This window comes from Rhamphochromis sp. 'chilingali' (assembly GCF_963969265.1).
Source record: "Rhamphochromis sp. 'chilingali' genome assembly, chromosome: 8".
In the NCBI taxonomy this organism is placed as follows: Eukaryota; Metazoa; Chordata; class Actinopteri; order Cichliformes; family Cichlidae; genus Rhamphochromis; species Rhamphochromis sp. 'chilingali'.
The window spans coordinates 10,158,419-10,173,965 of NC_137935.1; the positions used below are offsets into that span (position 1 = coordinate 10,158,419).

Sequence of the window (15,547 nt, forward strand, 5' to 3'; positions counted from 1 at the left end):
AATGCGTACAGCCATGAGTCACTAATGCCGCCATCTTGTGGAGCGATTTTGGCAACACTGGCTTGCCATAACACATCATTAAATCGTTTGTCAGAACTGCACCGTGTTTTAGCCATTTTGCCTGCTCTGCTGTGCTTGCTGCTTTTTGTTCACTTTGCAACACATCCAGTGGAATCTGATGTGTGTTTACTGCCATCAGTGTCATGTTTGTCTTTTGTGCCGCCTGTTTTGCGGCTCTGTCAGCAAAATTGTTGCCTGTAGTAGTAAAGGAGCCATCAGTTTTGTGTGCTGCACATTTACACAATGCGAGTTGTTGTGGTAAATTTATTACAGTCAGCAGGCGTTGTAAGAGGCTGGCATGCTGGACTGGTTTACCGGTTGATGTAATCATTCCTCTGTTTTGCCAGAGCTTTGCAAAATGATGCACAGCAGAGAAAACATACTGGCTGTCTGTATAAACGTTTATTTGTTTATCTTTGTGTATTTCACATGCACGAATAACAGCTATCAGCTCAGCGCTCTGTGCAGAATATGAAGAAGAAAGTGGTTTTGCTTCTATTATTCTACTGTCTGTGGTTACTGCGTAACCTACACAATTTCGGCCTGTGTTGTCTTTAGAGGCTGATCCGTCCACAAAGACATCAGTAAAACCAGCTTGTGGCTCAGCATGGATGTCAGGGCGGGGTTTGGTGTCTTTGTCTAATTCTGCATGGCAGTTGTGCACATCTCCATCAGCTGGTGTGCTCACTAGAGTCCCTGGATTCAGTGTGCCACATTTTTCCAGTGTGATGTGAGACTGTGATAGTAAAATGCCTACATACGATAGCTGTCTGGCATGAGTCAGGTAAGAGAGATTGGCTTGCAGCAGTATAGATGTGACAGCATGCGGGACCTTGACAACTAGTTTGTGCCCTAAGACAATGTCTGCTGACTTCTTTACTGCTTCTGTGGCTGCTGCACAGCTTTGGACGCAAGTCGGCAGGCCCGAAACTACAGCGTCTAACTTACACGAGTAGACTGCTAGAGGGCGCTGTTTGTCACCAAAAGCCTGTGTCAGAACTGCCTTCATGTAGCCGGCCCCCCCATCAACATGCAGCACGAAAGGCTTGTCATAATCAGGCAGGGCCAGGACTACATTTGTTTGTAAAGCCACCTTTAGGTTAGTAAATGCTGTGTCTGCCTCTACCGTCCACGTTATTGTGTCGCGCAAAGCGAGGTTTTTGCCATAAATCATGTCTTGGAGTGGCTGAACTGTTAGTGCATACTCTGGAATCCAAGCTCTACAGAAATTACACAAACCTAAAAAACTCATCATCTGTTGTTTTGTTTTAGGTTTGGGTGTGTTTTGCACTGCCAGCTTTCTGGTTCCCAGCAGTGTTTTGCCCTGGCCTGTGAGTGTGTGTCCGAGATATGTAACGTTATCACTCCACAGCTGCAGTTTGTGTTGTGAGACTTTGTGGCCCTGTTCAGCCAAATGCTGTAGCACAGCAAGTGTGTTGTCTTTGCACGCCTGCTGTGTGTGACCGGTTATCAAAATGTCATCTACATACAGCAAGTATTGACCTAACTGTGGGAGCCTACAGCTAGACATTGACTTCTTCAGTGCTTCTGCATAGAGGGTTGGGCTATTCTGAAAACCCTGGGGCAAACGAGTGTACGTGTACCTCTGACCCTCAAAGGTGAAGCCAAACAATGGCTGTGAGTCTGGATGTAGTGGAACTGAGAAAAAGGCGTTTGAAAGGTCGATTACTGAGAACCACTGTTCGTTCGGTGTGACCTGATTTAAAATAGTGTGTGGATTAGCAACCACAGGTGAGATTTGTTCAGTCACTTCGTTTATAGCTCTCAGGTCATGTACTAGACGGTATGCACCCGCGGTAGCTTTTTTAACAGGAAAGATAGGAGTGTTACAGGTGGCTGTCTTTGTTTTTATTAAAATTCCTGCCTTCTCCATGTCTGCTATCACTGGGCGAATGCCATGTCTAGCCTCAGTAGTGAGTGGGTATTGAGATATCAGTGGTCTGTGTTTTGAGAGAGGTTTTACTCTTACTTCATCTGCATTTTTTATAAGGCCTACATCAGCAGGGCCTGTAGACCAGAGAGTTTCAGGCAGCTGAGCTAGTGCTGCCTGGTGTCATTCAGTCAGTTGTGCGTGTGTTTCAGCGACATCGGTTAGGTGTACAGCAGGCCTGACTGTGACCAACCAACCCAGTGTTTATCGGAAACACCCCGTCCGGCGGCCTTGCAGCCAGCCTTCATGAGTGTCTTCCGTTTTTTCATAAGTGTCTGCTTCAACCCTGGCTAACACATTTCCTAAATCCTTCCAGTCTGAATGATAGTTATGCGCTACAGACACGTGTGGCTTAGGCATGCGGTTCAAAGCCTTGACCCCTCCACCGGGCGAGATCACAACAAGTGGGCAGTGGGGGGTGTATATTTGCGGGCCACATTGTGTAGCTTTGTGAGCTCGGGCAACTCAAGAGTCCAGTAATAATGTGGGACACCGTAGCCTTGAGAGAGACACACTTTGCTGCTATATGCCGTGTTAATGCTATCTGGCTCTGGTGTGTTGTCATTTAGCATGCATTCAGCAATCATGCCATTCTCTTCCGGTACCACGCCTATCTTGAGTTCTGTCAGAGCGTCTCTTCCTAGTAGGTTTACTGGGCATGACGGGTCATATATGCATTTAATGAAGCACCTGCGGCCACTTTCGGTATGCATTAGTTCTAACGGGGCAGTTAGTTGTTGTACAGTGGTGTGGCCTGTGGCTGACTTCACAACTAATGTGTCTTTTGAGTACTGTAAGTTTTTAGGCGGCTGCCTTAGAACCGTTTTACATGCTCCGGTGTCACACAACATTTGGATTGGTTGCCCGTTCACATGAATTAGCAGCATTGGTTTGTATTCTGACCCTAATAGCAATTGTTCTATGTTAAAAACTTCCCCTCCCTCATCAATGTTCATGTCTTGTGTGTTTTCTAGTCACATGTCGCTGTTCTCCATAGATTCGCCACTGTTTTGCCTGTCATTGTTTCTCCTATTGTTTTGTGTCTGTGGCTTGCTCCTGCAATCTCGTGCAAAGTGACCTTCTCTCCCACAGTTAAAACAGGCATTGTCTTTGAAATATCTGCTGTTTCTGTTTGGGTGTTTGTGGCCTTGCTGCCGATTGCCTTGCTTCCCTCTCTGCCTCTGATAGCCTCCCGAAAATGCAAGGAAACCTGTCTCTGAATCTATGGTGAAGACGTCAGCCTTATTTTTCTGTTTGTGCACTTTTGTGGCGTGTTCAGCATGTAACAGGGCATCCGGCAGGTTGCCAGTGGTCATTGTGACCCAATGTTTCTCTACATGTGCTCTGATTGGTGGGAGCAGGCCATTTAGAAATGCATTTTTTAACTGCTGCTGGAATGGCGTTGCATCGCCATCGGCATAATCTAAACCTGAATGCTGCCTAAAAACTGGGCGCAGGCGGTCTAAAAAGTCTGATGCAGTTTCATTTTCTTTCTGTTTCACCTCTCCTATTTTATTGTAGTTTGGCTTGGGGGCCAGCTGTAGTTTCACACGTTCATAGAAGTTATGTAGTTGGCCTTCTAAATCAGGGTCACCTGCACGCAGGGGTTGTGGCCCGTTACCGATCACTAAAGAATCTAAAGGATTATTAATTGCACCCCCAGTGAAAGAGCCTTTCACTGAGCCAAACTTCAAACCTAAAAGATCTTGAAGTACCTGGTACATTTCATGACCGTTTAAATACCAATGAGTCCTAATTGCTTCAACTGCACTCCTCCATATGTCAAAACCGTCATGCAGTGGCGGGACATCTTTAAGAACATTTTTCCGATCCTCATGTGACCATGGTCTAAACACAAGAATTGTGGGGTGTGCGTCTCTATGCCCCATAGGTCCAGTTGGCTGACCATATCTGGGGTTAGGTGAACTTATTAATGGAAATACTCCTGGGGGGCTTGGGGGGTCAGGCCATATGTCCCTGCCTACATGATCTTCCCCTATATCTGTTTTGGGTGCATGTGTTACTGACATTTTAGCTAAATCTGCCTGCACTGAACCGTAAGGGTTATTCACAGCTGCATCTTTCTCTGTGTGCTTGGGAGTTGATGCAGAGGCAGTAACATAGGGGGGAGGGGCTGCAGCCGTTGCTTCAGGCACCTCACAGCTTTGCTTTTGTTTTTTATTCTGTCTCTTTTCTCTATTCTCAGCACGTCTCTGTTGCTCTTTTTTCCATGCATCTAGGAAAGTTAATTCATTTGTGTGTTTTTCTTTCTTTCTAAGATTTGTGGTTGCACTTATTTCTTTTAATAAGCTATCTTTGAGCTGCGTTAAAGCTGCGGGGCTGCATGTACCCTCCCACCCAGGACATGACGTCTTTTTAGGATTACGCCATCTCCTTGCGCTGATTTTTCCTGCACCTGGATATTTATTTTCTATCCACTGTTCGTCATTAATGAACTTTTGTGTATACTGCCCATTATTGGCAACAGGTTTTGAGGTTTCATTCCCCATTTTTCCAATTTTTTTTTTATTATTTAGTGTATCTGACTTATTTATTTATTTATTTATTTAGTCATGCATGTACTTATATTATTTATAGTATATTGACAACACAGCTGCTATCCACCTTCGCTGGTATGAGGAATGAGAGTGGATGCTCACACGCCCTTCTACTTTCGCACTATTTCCAAAAGCGGTGTGAACTTTACGAGACGGAACTCGACCGTTTTCCCAAACCACCAGCACTTCAGCGAACAGCAGCGAAAGAAAAACACAGTAGGAGCAGCTCAGTCTCTTATTGGACCGTGAAAATTCAGCTTGCTCCGTTAATTAAAACAATACACACACACACATTCACATTCACAGCTTCGACGCGCGCGACCGGAACCCTTATAATAAGGGGAGCTCCCAGAGCTACTTACTCCCTAGACCCAGTCTAGACCCAGCTGGGGGAGCTACCCAGAGCTCCAAAGCTACCAGTCGACGAGCTTCCAAAGCTTCCAGTCGACGAGCTACGCTACCAGTCGACGAGCTTCCAAAGCTACCAGTCGACGAGCTACTTCCGCTATTTTAAATTCCCTGAATTCAAAATGCGCTTTTACGCAAGATTGTGTCAGTGTGTCTGTATCTACCTGGTCAGTGTCGCCGGGTCTGGTCCACCTCGATCGGGCCCCACCACCGTGGGTCGCTTTCTAAGAACGTTGGCCAAGACTCGAATTTAACGCTCTTGGTCTTTTATCACACACCTAGTATGTGAGCTGTCGACAGGCGAGCAACGTGGACTGGTCACGGAGATGGGACACGATGGAGGTGCTCCGGCTCCGAAGGACCAAGAAATGTTGGGGGAAAACTCTGTAAAAGACCCAGGAGAAATAAAGACACAATGAGACAAAGTCACTTTCTTTATCAAACGTGTACACGGGTGAGCTGCTAAGAACAACTCACACCATGCACAGTGGCTTGGTAATTTTTATAGGCACAGAGCACAGAGACAGTGAGAACAGGATAACAAATAATAAACAGATAAAATAAAACAACTCCATATATGGTGCTAGTCTCGTCAGCAGAGAGCTAGGGAAGATAAAACAATCTAAAACAATATGTCCCAGAAACAAGATGTCTTTGCTGGGAAAGTCTAAAAAGATAATTCTAAACTAATCTAACCATAGGCAAAGGGCAGACAAAAGGCATCTTTGTACATTTAAAAGAAGGTAAAGAAACATAGAAACATTTTTCCTGTAACACATAGTAATAATAATAATAATAATAATAATAATAATAATAATAATAATAATAATAATATTTATATTTATAACAAGGTGCAATAATAATTAATGTGCAATAATAACAGTGTGCAATACAAATACACTTATTCTTCTTTTTATTACTAAGTTATTATACTGTGTTGTGTTGTTTGTGTTGCGTTGTGATGTGTCGTGTTGTGTTACATGTAGTGCCGACGTAGGACAGTTTTCCAATTTCATTGTACTATTGTACTACAGTATGTATGACTGTGCAATGACAATAAAGAGTTATCTTATCTTAATGACGCCACTCGGGCTGTGAGGAGGGAGTGTCGTAGAGCTGAACGCAGATGGAAGAGGGACAAACTGCAGGTGTCTCTTCAAATCCTAAAGGACTGCTGGCGCCTCTATCAGGATACAGTCAAAGAGGCTAAGAGAAAATATTTCTCTAAGATCATTTCCTCCAACAGTCACAATCCACGTGTCTTATTTAAATCTATTGTCTCAGTCTTAAATGCTCCACAAAGTGGCTGTTTGGAAGCCTCTCATAAACTGTCTAATGATTTTATGTGTTTTTTCATTGAGAAGGTTGTAACCACGCGGGCTCTCATTTCTTCCCCTGAGTCTGACCCCTCTGTCTTGATCCCTTGCTCTGCTGTTTTAACCAGTTTGAGCCTGTGACTCTTTCTTATTTAGAGGATGTCGTCAGCCACTTGAGGCCCTCTGGTTTCCCAAATGATCCTGTCCCACCACAATTTTTTAAGAATATTTTTCCTAGCATAGGCCAGGCTGTTCTTACTGTTATAAACAGCAGTTTAATAACTGGTGTAGTCCCTGCTAATTTTAGGCATGCAGTAGTACAACCCTTGCATTAGAAACCTGCCAGGGACCACACTGTATTGGCTAACTACAGGCCTATCTCCAAGTTTTCTTTTACGTCTAAAATCTTAGAGAAAATTGTACACTGCCGATTGATGGATTTTTTAAAATGAGAATGGTATCTTAGAGGTCTTCCAATCAGGTTTTAAAAACTTTCATAGCACGGAGTCAGCACTCTTAAAGGTTTTTAATGATATCAATTGCTGTCTGTGGTGATCTTCCCACGCGTGTATTAAAATCATCGTTTGACTTCACCCGGCCGGATCAGTGTGGTTATTCTTCGATCACCTCTTGTACCCTTCCTCAATATTGAACCCTTAACAGCGCCCAGCCCCAGACGACAAGGACCACCAACACACCAATGTCTGAGGGCATCAGCCACCGGCAGGGAGTGTGGTGAGGGGAGATAGGCCTCCATACTTAGGAGGGCCTGAGATGTACCCAGAGAGGTTGAGTCTAAGACCCAACCTGACATATAGACACAGACGAACAGGCGCACGGGGACACAAACGTGCATTGCCACCCCATATGCACAACCAAATACTTGGCATTCACCCAACGTGTAGACAGACACAAATAGACACTGCACAGACAGTTGCACTCCCCAAACATACTCTATATCCCAGGTCCAGGTACTCCCGCCCTCAGAGGGGCAAGCCGCACCTAGACCCAGGAGATGTAACCCTTCTCTCTGGGGTGGAGGCAAGCGAACCACCTCCTTATCTGCAGTAGCAGGGAGGCCCCGCATCCCAGACCCCTATCTGACGGCCAGCACCTTCTCCCAGCCCCCCAGCCCTGACGGCTAACAGAACCGGGGTGAGTGAAGACCTCAAACCTCCCTACACCCTCTCATATGTAGTGTTGCTGTGTGCTGTTCTAAAGTGCATTTAAAACTCAGGAGAGCATGGTACTTGCTTCCTCTCAGAGAGCAGCACGGCTCCTCCCGAAAACCCTTAGTGTCTATATGCATTTAAAATTGAGGGTAGGGCACCAGTGCCAGAGGTGGGTTGGAATACACCGACCATCCTCTGGATGCTGTAAAAAGTGCTCACCCCCAAGGCCCTATATGTATGTGTTATGTGAGAGTGTGAGTAATGTGGATGTCTAGGTTGCAGAATAAAATTGAAGCACAGGCGGCCAGAAGGGGACAGAGGGGGAGTGCCTCCCCTGCACCCTGGTGACATACCTGCACCCCAAGCCCTGCGTGTGTGGGTGGGTGCGGTAGAGCGGGGATAGGGAGGCAGCTGAGGATGGGGAGGGAAGAAACTGTCAGATTTATCTGCCTCTGAAGCAGAAAAAGGCCTTCTCTATTAAGCCACTTCTAGCATGTCTAGAAGACATTAAATCTTGGATGTCCCTAAACTTTCTAAGATGTAATTCAAGCAAAACTGAGGTGATTCTGTTTGGTCCTAGTGGACCTTGTGAACCCTATTGATTTGGGACCCCTGGCAGAGTTTTTTAAATCTGTTACAAACCTGGGTTTTAAGATGGACAGTGATTTTAAATTAGACGGTCAAATTAGGGCTACTGTCAAGTCCAGTTTTTATCATTTAAGGCACTTGGCAAAGATAAGACCTATTTTATCCAGGCCGCATCTTGAAACGGTAATCCATGCTTTTATTTCGTTCGTCATTTTAGATTACTGTAATGCACTGTATTTTGGAGTTAGTCAGCATCTTCTCTCTCGTCTGCAGCTGGTCCAAAATGCTGCTGCACGACTTTTAACCAGAACTCGTAAAAGAGAGCACATAACTCCCATCCCGGCTTCACTCCATTGGCTGCCTGTATATCTTAGAGTTCGTTTTAAAATTCTCATGTTTGTTTTTAAATGTTTAAACGGTCTTGCCCCAACTTACCTCTCTGAGCTTCTACATCCTCACTCACACCCCAGGTCTCGCAGGTCAGCTGACGAGCTGCTCCTGGAGGTACCCAGGTCCAAGAGAAAGCTCAGAGGGGACAGGGCCTTCTCTATTGCTGCTCCTAATCTGTGGAACAATCTTTCCTGTCACATTAGAGAGGCCCCTTCACTGTCCACTTTTAAAACACGTCTTAAAACCCATTTTTATTCCTTGGCTTATGACACAGTCTGACCCTGCTTTTATTGTTTTAAATGTTATTCTCTTCATCATTTTTATACTATTTTATTATTGTTTTTGCTATTTGTGCTAATTTTATTATTTTAAATGTCATTTTAATAATCATCTTATTTTTTTAAAAAGAAATTATTTTATATTATTTTTTTATTTCTTATTTTTTAACATGTTCAATGTATCATTTCTGGTATGTCAAGTGTACAACACTTTGTGTTCAGCTGGGGGCTGATCTGAAAGTGCTATATAAATAAATTGCTTGCTTGCTTGTTATCTGGTCAATTCCCTATATTTTAAGAATGTTGTCATTCACCCACTTACAAAAAACAAAACAAAACAAAACAAACAATTGAACCTTTTCTTCTCAGGTATTCCGGAATTTAATGACAAACATTATTTTGGTTCAAAATAACACAGTAATTACTTCATAAATTGTTATTGTCGAACAGTGTTGCTCACAAACAACAACAAATAATCATGATAAAGAATCAATGAGAGAAATTGCCTGTTCACTACTTGAATCGTAAGCTCTTTGAGCTGTCAGTGCATTTAATCCAAAACTCAAATGTGCCACAGTGAATTGGAATATTTTGTCTTTCAAAATTTTGTTGTGTAAGAAAATAATCTTCAATCTACTTTTTAAATACGACTGTAAGTGTAATGATTTACAGGTTGATTCTTCTCACATAAATAGGACTCAAATTTCACAAATCTGACCAGGACAAAGTTTAAAAAATGCATATGAATATTCCAACATTTCTGCCCATTTTAAAAGTAAGTGTACTCACAGTTCACAAGACTCTAACGAGCTGTGTTAGCCTTTCTAAGTATCTTAAAAATCTTACTTTTAATTTCCTTTGTCCTAAGAAAATACACAAAAGGATTTACAAGAGATGGACCAAGGATGGTGCCAATTGATAAACCTTGGCGTTCTTCAAGAGTTAATACCACACCAAACCTGGTCAAAATAGCATGTAAAAAAATGGGACAGTATAAACATATTACACAAATCAAGTGACTCACAAGAGTGCTTCCCATTTTCATTCTGTCGTTATTTGATGATAATTTCACAAAAAACAAGATCCCACAGTATGAAAGACAAATGAAAACGAATGTGAAAAATAACAGAAAAAATAACCTACTGGCACCTTGATTGAAATATTTCTCTGGGTCAACACAAAGGGTTCGTAATACAGCAGCAGCGTCACAGAAAGTGTACCTAAGCCTCAAGGTGCAGTGAGGGAGAGGGACAACTATTGCAAGTAAAGGAGCCACAAAACCAGAGGCAACAATCCACAGAATGTATGTAAGTACCATTATACGTGTATTTGTTAAATAACTATGGTACCGAAGAGGATAAATTATAGCTATTAATCGATCAAATGCCATAATTGTTAAAGAAAACATCTCCATTGTTGATCCCAGCTGGAAAACACACATTTGAATTAAACACTCCACATATGATATGGTATTAACACCAGCAAGAAGAACTCCGATCATTGTTGGAGTGGCACTAGAGGTATACAGTATGTCAACAACAGCAAGATTGCAAATCAGAAGATACATTGGTTTATGTAACTGCTTGTCAGAAACAATGAAGAGGATATTGACCAAACTGCCAGTAACAGCTAGTAAATAAATTATCAGCATAACCACACCAACTGCTACAGGCCTTTTGACTATGTCAAACCCACCTATAATAAAATGTGTTAGTTTGGTTGACGCATTCTGTAAAGACATATTTAAAAAATTAAATTACAATAAGTTTCAAATTGGAATTGATAAAGTAAAAAGACAAAAATAAAAAACACCTCTCAAAGCAAAAGGTGGTAAAAGATATTGCAAATCTTTAGTAGGAGTAGACAGTGATTAAGAACAAAAAAATAATAGCCCAGCTAAACAGACAGTTTGGCTTTGATGACAAAGCATCTGTGCTTTCGCATTTTAAGCCTCACAAGAACCGTACATTCTCACTCTGCACTCCCGTCATCCAGTGACACTGCATTGTGGCATAGACAATTTTCTATTTACATAACCGCAGAGATTGCAGAACCACGCTCCCATCCACCCAAAGGTAGGATGAGGATGGCTGGATACTTTAATTTACTTTTACTTTAGCTCCTTAGAGTTGCTATAACACAGAAGCTATCACAAAAAGAAAATTGCACCTTTGAAAATATTAACTTAACTAATGGCAGTTATTTTTAACACTGACAGTAGATCCATCACGGATGAAGCAACGACAAAATAACAAATAGTTTTGTACTTGATTAAGATTAACTACATTCTATGTAGTATTTTAATAGTTCGTTTAAAGAAAATTTCACATATACAAAGGCGCCGGTTTAGCTCACTGGGATAAGCTGGCTGAGAGCAGCCGCCCGGGTTCGAATCCAAGCTTTGGCCTTTTTCAAAATCAGAGATTCTGATTTTTATTCTGATTGATCTCTCTAGATTCTGAGATAAATTCTGAGATAAATCAGAATCTCTGATTCTGATTCCGGTTTATCTCCACCTCTGGTTTCCTGGTCAACCCCCTAAAGTGAACTGAAACAAAACCACAAAAAACAAAGAATCCGAAGCACTCAGTCCAAACACAATTGCATAAGAGTCCGAGACCCTGTTTCAGGAGAGCGACCATGATCTGGGCAGAAAAGGAGTTCATGGCGAAGTAGTTCAGGTGGCCGACCTGGAGGCCGATGGCACAAGAGTCCAAAGTCAGGCAGATCAGGGGGTCGCCCTGGAGGTCGAGGGCACAAGAAGTCCATAGGTCAATGGTTCAGGTGGCCGGTGCAGTTCAGGAGGCCGTCCAGGACGGCAATGATGCCCAGCTGACGGCCCGGAAAGTGGCCGGTGACGGGACAGTCATGAGCGTGGCTTGGCGGCCCCCATCGAGGCAGGAGGCCAGACGGGCTTCTCGGGCCCTCCAGCAGATGAGGCGTGGGACTGGACGGGCTCCTCCGGCCCTCCAGCAGGCGAGGCGACAGGCTGGACGGGCTCCTCGGGCTCTCCAGCTGACTTGGCGTGGGGCTGGACGGGCTCCTCGGGCCCTCCAGCTGACTTGGCGTGGGGCTGGACGGGCTCCTCAGGCCCTCCAGCTAACGTGGCAGGAGGCTGGATGGGCTCCTCAGGCCCTCCAGCAGAAACATGAGAAGGTGCAGGCGCCTGCAAGGCAGCAAGCGCTCCCCCGTGGGTTCTTAGTATGGGTGTGGAGCTTAGCTTTCGCCCTGGCTGACCTCACCCTGGGCACCGCAGTGGATGCAGGGTCAGACCAGATGCCAGCCACTCCCACCCGAGATGTAGAAAAGGGTGCAAGAGATGGCTGACCCACAGCTGCCCTGACCCTAGTAGCTGGAACTAGAACAGGTGCTGGCTGGGTGACCGCTGCCTCCACCCGGAATTCAGGCACGTGGGTAAGGTCGCGCGGCGCCTCAGCCACCCTGGGAGTAGGAGATGAGTCTGGAACATTAGTGTCTTGGGTTAGCATGGGAGCAATGCATGAAACAGTCCTTGAGTTTATTAAGTCTTTAAGACAAGTCATGCAGTCTGCATTCACTCTTTTTAAGGGGCAGAGCACAGTTCCTTCTGACTCACATGACTCTGTCTGTGCTTCAGCCTCTGAGGAAGACAGTCCAGCTACAAAAACAACACTCACATCTTTGCCCAAAGAAGGATTATTTATAAAGTCACGCCCAGTCCCAGCCTCTAGGGAGGCAGGCTTGTCCCCCCGAACTTTATTCTGAAGATCATAGTCTTTGAGTGCATTGTTAATGGGTCTGAAACAGGTGTTAGTCTCCTTGCTGGGAGACTCGGAATTGAGATTGAGAGCAGTGGCTGTGCTAGGGCTAAATAGTTCAAAACCATGATGCTCAACATCTTGAGAGAAACTGAAACCAGTCATTGGGGTTTCAAAATCCAAATTGCTATAAGCCACATTCATTTTCTCATTGTCAATATTCAGGATGGGTTCATGATTTGCTCATTTAACTTTTAACTCACTGAGCACAGGTTTTGCAGGCAAAACATGGTCCCCAGTAAACTCAAACACAGTCTCTTCACTTTTTAGATCATGAATTGCTACTCTGGAACCACAGACACTCACCGAGATTCCAGAAGGAACAGGAGGAAGGATGCCACAGTTCTTGACAACAGGCTCGGAAACACTCACCATGGCTAGTTCATTAACAGGGGGCATGACTTGGGGGCTGAACAACTCAGGTACAGAGGCACCTTTATTATGAGTGACGTGCATAGACATACGCCTTTCCAGAGAGTGAGAATCCCCATCATTACCCACATTATGAACACCATGGATCATGGACGACTCATTAAATTTAACTGTGGAATCTAAGATGCCTGCAGGACCGCTACACTTGTCTATGGTAGCCTCTGCAACTGAATTTTGTAACCATGGCTGTGCTTTACAAAACCCAAATTTTGCCCGGCTACCTCAGAAACAGTGTCTTTATTCATGCAAACCGCGGCACACAGATAGTTGGATTCATTGCTAACATCGGTCACTTCCAAACTATGAGTCTCTCTGTGCTTTTTAAACGCTGGTAACACAGTACCATTCTTCCTCTCCTCGGTGGAAGTTTAAGCTGGCTCCATCACCTGCTCAGCCTTTTGTTCAGCCAGTAGTCTCGGCACCTACTGGTCCTTCCACTGCTTCAGCTGGAGGGCCCGAGGAGCCTGTCCAGCCTCATGCCTCGTCTGCTGGAGGGCCCGAGGAGCCCGTCCAGCCTCATGCCACGTCAGCTGGGGGTTCAGGAGAACCGCACCAGCCTCATGCCTCGTCAGCTGGAGGGCCCGAGGAGCCCGTCCGGCCTCATGCCTCGTCAGCTGGAGGGCCCGAGGAGCCCGTCCGGCCTCATGCCACGTCAGCTGGAGGGCCCGAGGAGCTCGTCCGACCTCATGCCACGTCAGCTGCAGGGTCCGAGGGGCCCGTTCAGCCACCCGTCTCCGCTGGAGGGTCCGAGGGGCCCGTTCAGCCTCCCGTCTCCGCTGGGGGGTCCGAGGGGCCCGTTCAGCCGCCCGTCTCCGCTGGGGGGTCCGAGGGGTCCGTTCAGCCGCCTGTCTCCGCTGGAGGGCCCGAGGGGTCCGTTCAGCCCCACGCCACGTCAGCTGGAGGGCCCGAGGGGTCCGTTCAGCCCCACGCCACGTCAGCTGGAGGGCCCGAGGAGCCCGTCCAGCTGCCACCTGCGGCCGCCTCGCCGTCGTCTGGTCCGGCCTCGTCAGAGTCTTCATCCTCGTCTGGTCCGGCCTCTGCTTCTGCCACGCCTGGTCCGGCCTGTGCTTCTGCTATGCCTGATCCAGCTTCTGCCTGTGCTTCTGCTACGCCTGGGCCAGCTTGTGCCTGTGCTTCTGCCTGTGCTTCTGCTACGCCTGGGCCAGCTTCTGCCTGTGCTTCTGCTACGCCTGGGCCAGCTTCTGCTTCAGCGTCGCCTGGTCCTGTGCCCTCCAAGCCTCGGCCGGTACGCCTGACACTTGGGAGCCGCCGCTGCCTTCCGCGCGGCCGGCCCCCTGAACTACTCCGTCGTCTCCTTCGCCGCCGCCGCTGCCTTCCGCGCAGTCGGCCCCCGGATCGCCATCGCCTGAATCGCCAGCCGCTTTCTGGGCCACCAGCTGGACATCACCGCCGTCGAGGTCGGCCCCCTGAACAGTTTCCACACCGTTGCCGTCCGCACGGTCGGCCCCCTGAACAGTTTCCACGTCGCCGCCGTTGCCGTCCGCACGGTCGGCCCCCGGAACTATTTGACCATGAACTCCTGTGCCGTCGGCCTCCGGGCCGGCCCCCTGATCAAATGAACTATGGACTTCTGGACCGTCACCCTCCAGGTCGGCCCCCTGAGGAGTTATGAACTGTTCCCTGCGCTCCTGTGTTTTTGATGGACATTTTGTTTTTGTGGCCTTGTTTCTGATGTTTAGGTTATTGTTTAGTTTTCACCGATGCCCGATTATTTTTACCCTCATTGCTAGCCTCAATAAACGGCTTGTTTTGTTTATCCACACTACGTTTTGGTCTGCGTTTGAGTCCTCCCCTGCAACACATACGGTCTGCCCCAGCCAGACCGTGACAACCTGCACACACAGATATCCCCCTAAAATAGCTAAAACTAAAAACAAACTAAAAACTACTTCCAAAAACATTCAGCTTTGATATTAATGAGTTTTCTGGGTTCATTGAGAACATGGTTGTTGTTCAATAATAAAATTATTCCTCAAAAATAACACTTTCCTAATAATTCTGCACTCCCTGTACACACATGAGGTGATCAGGGGAAGTGGAGACACATGAGAACACAGCTGACTAGAATGAAACATAATGACAATACAGGGGAGAGTAACACTAACTACAATGAACAAAGAACACCAGACTCTTCCAAAATAACACAGGAAACATGTGAAGGAGACATGACAATACAAACTTGATAACATAAGACATGCAGTCAAAACAGCCTCACAGACAAAGGGTGAGGGAAACGTAAATACAGGGGAAGAAAATACAAGAGGAATCGAAATTGACAAATGAGCTTAGGTAATCTAATGAACTTGAAAATAAACCATAAACATCAAACATTACCTAGAACTTAAAACGCTGGGTCAAAGACCCAGGATCATGACACAGTGTGCTTTAAGGTAGGAGCCAAAAAGGGTGTAGTTTGTGTGTGTGAGCACCCGTGTGTACACCTGTGAGCATGAGCGCGCTTGTATTAAAAGGTTCCTTCATGTAATGATCTGCTAGAGGGTGTGGGGAGCCACAGCCCCGTCCTCCAGGGCATGAAGCAGGTATGGAGGAGATCAAAACTCCAGACATCCAGAGGC

The 15,547-nt window shown here is 45.9% G+C and overlaps 1 protein-coding gene and 1 long non-coding RNA gene across 2 annotated transcripts in view; both read right to left on the minus strand.

The window, feature by feature from the left end:
* The window catches only part of LOC308401490, a 303,063-nt gene that overhangs the window by 164,745 nt on the left and 122,771 nt on the right, over positions 1 to 15,547 (minus strand). The gene's annotated exons all lie outside the window — the stretch shown is intronic.
* LOC308400982 (olfactory receptor 6C1-like) lies at positions 9,524 to 10,475 on the minus strand (the record flags this gene model as incomplete). Its single annotated transcript, XM_080889045.1, has 1 exon — positions 9,524 to 10,475. Exon 1 carries the CDS (start codon positions 10,460 to 10,462, stop codon positions 9,524 to 9,526), a length of 939 nt encoding a protein of 312 aa, XP_080745171.1. The 5' UTR covers positions 10,463 to 10,475.